Genomic DNA, 1791 nt, shown 5'->3' on the forward strand with positions numbered 1-1791 from the left:
GTGGAAGAGGAGGAGGAGGAGGAGGAATGTTTGTGATGAATTTTCAGGCTTCAAGTCTCGGTTTCAAGGAAAAATGAACAAAGATTTAACGATCTTGGCGTCTAAAGCTGATGATCCAGAAAAGGTCAGGATGATTATCTTGCTCCTTCTGCTCTTTCTCCTGCTTCTGCTTCTGCTGCTGCTTCTGCTCCTGCTCCTCGCCTTTTGATTCTTCCTTCTCGTCCTTGTCCTTCTGTTTTCCTTTGCTCTGTCTCTCGTCCTCGTCCTCCTCGTCCTCCTCGTCCTCCTCGTCCTCCTCGTCCTCCTCCTCGTCCTCCTCGTCCTCCTCGTCCTCCTCGTCCTCCTCCTCCTCCTCCTCCTCCTCCTCCATCTTTCCCAACCCAGCTTCCCACCGGCTCCAGATGAGCGGGGATGAGGGGCGGAACTGACCCGGCGGCCCGGCGGCGATGACCGCCACGGTGACTCACTTACTAGTAACTTCTCCCAGTCCTCTTTTCGCTTCTCTGAGGCTCAGAGCCACACGTCACGACAAGCAACGATGCTACCGCGCAGGTGTGACCGTTCGACGCTTGATCTTCCGAAGACGTTCCGGGCCGGGTGCCACCGTGACGGACTCGGATCGGATCGGACTCAGTCGGGATCATCGGACAGTGATGGCAGGAGATCATCGGATGCATGATGATGAGACCGGCGGCGGCGGGGAGCAAGTTCAGAGTCTACACATTGTGACAGTGGTCGATACGAGCATTTGTAGAAATTCATTCAATGATTGCAGCTTCAGTCAATGGAAGTCGCTCTTCGTCTCCGGTTGGTACTCGGACGAGTGGCATATGACCTGAGTTAATACATTTGTTTCATTCCACCGTTGAAAACTGCACGGTTCTGACGTCAGTGACGATTGAAGAAAGGTTAAAGTAGGTAGTTGAGGTGTGAGAATGAGTGATCAATCATTCAATAGTTACATCACAGCTCATGACCATGATCGTATTGAACAACCTTGTAGCTCATACTCCCAGTGACGTCTGTCAAAGACGAGGAGGAATCTCCCGAGAGCTTGCTGGCGCTCGAGGCTTCACTGCATGTTTGCATCCTTGTTTCCCCGACCCCGTGTGCTGCTTTTCTTTTCTGAAATGCTGCAGAAACATTTGCAAGGAGTTTTTGCCCGTCCTCAAAGACTTGGATCCTCTGAGAGGAACGAACGCCCCCACATGCAACGGTGGCCGGATGATGATGGGAGAGAGTCGCACTGGCTTGCAAGTAAGCCAGTTGTCGAGGGTTCAACGTGAGCCTTGGGGTAGGTGGATGCATATTGCTGCTAAGTCGACGAAGAAGAACGCTGAGATGTTTCGAAATCTTGTAGCGAAGAATTCGATGTGGAAGAAATAAGTAGATCCAGGAGGATGATCGAAGAAAGGAGGAAGGGGAAACGAGGTGCAAGGAGAGAGGAGACAGGACGTAAAAGGAGAGAGGAGGTAGAAGGAGACAGCAGGTACGAGGAGAGAGGAGGTACGAGGAGATAGGAGATACGAGGAGAGAGGAGATACGAGGAGAGAGGAGGTAGAAGGAGACAGCAGGTACGAGGAGATAGAAGTTTAGGAGGAGAGAGGAGATAGAAGGAGGTAGGAGGTGCAAGGAGAGACGAGGCGCAAGAAGAGCAGGTTGTGTTATTTTCGCTCGGACGCATTTCTGCCTTTTTACTACTGCCGTGAGGATTCAGAGGTACCGGGATCAAGGGGGTCGCATCGAGTTGAGATCGCCCGGAGATCTCAAAGCTTCTGCATCCGTGACCAT

General features: G+C 52.1%; 1 protein-coding gene across 1 annotated transcript; it reads right to left on the reverse strand.

Moving 5' to 3' along the window:
* Positions 1–85: 85 nt before the first annotated feature.
* On the reverse strand, positions 86–370 carry GUITHDRAFT_123005 (hypothetical protein; the record flags this gene model as incomplete). Its single annotated transcript, XM_005817703.1, has 1 exon — positions 86–370. One exon carries the CDS (start codon positions 368–370, stop codon positions 86–88), a length of 285 nt encoding a protein of 94 aa, XP_005817760.1.
* Between the last annotated feature and the right edge of the window lie 1421 nt (positions 371–1791).

Source organism: Guillardia theta (assembly GCF_000315625.1).
Source record: "Guillardia theta CCMP2712 unplaced genomic scaffold GUITHscaffold_653, whole genome shotgun sequence".
Taxonomy (NCBI): Eukaryota; class Cryptophyceae; order Pyrenomonadales; family Geminigeraceae; genus Guillardia; species Guillardia theta.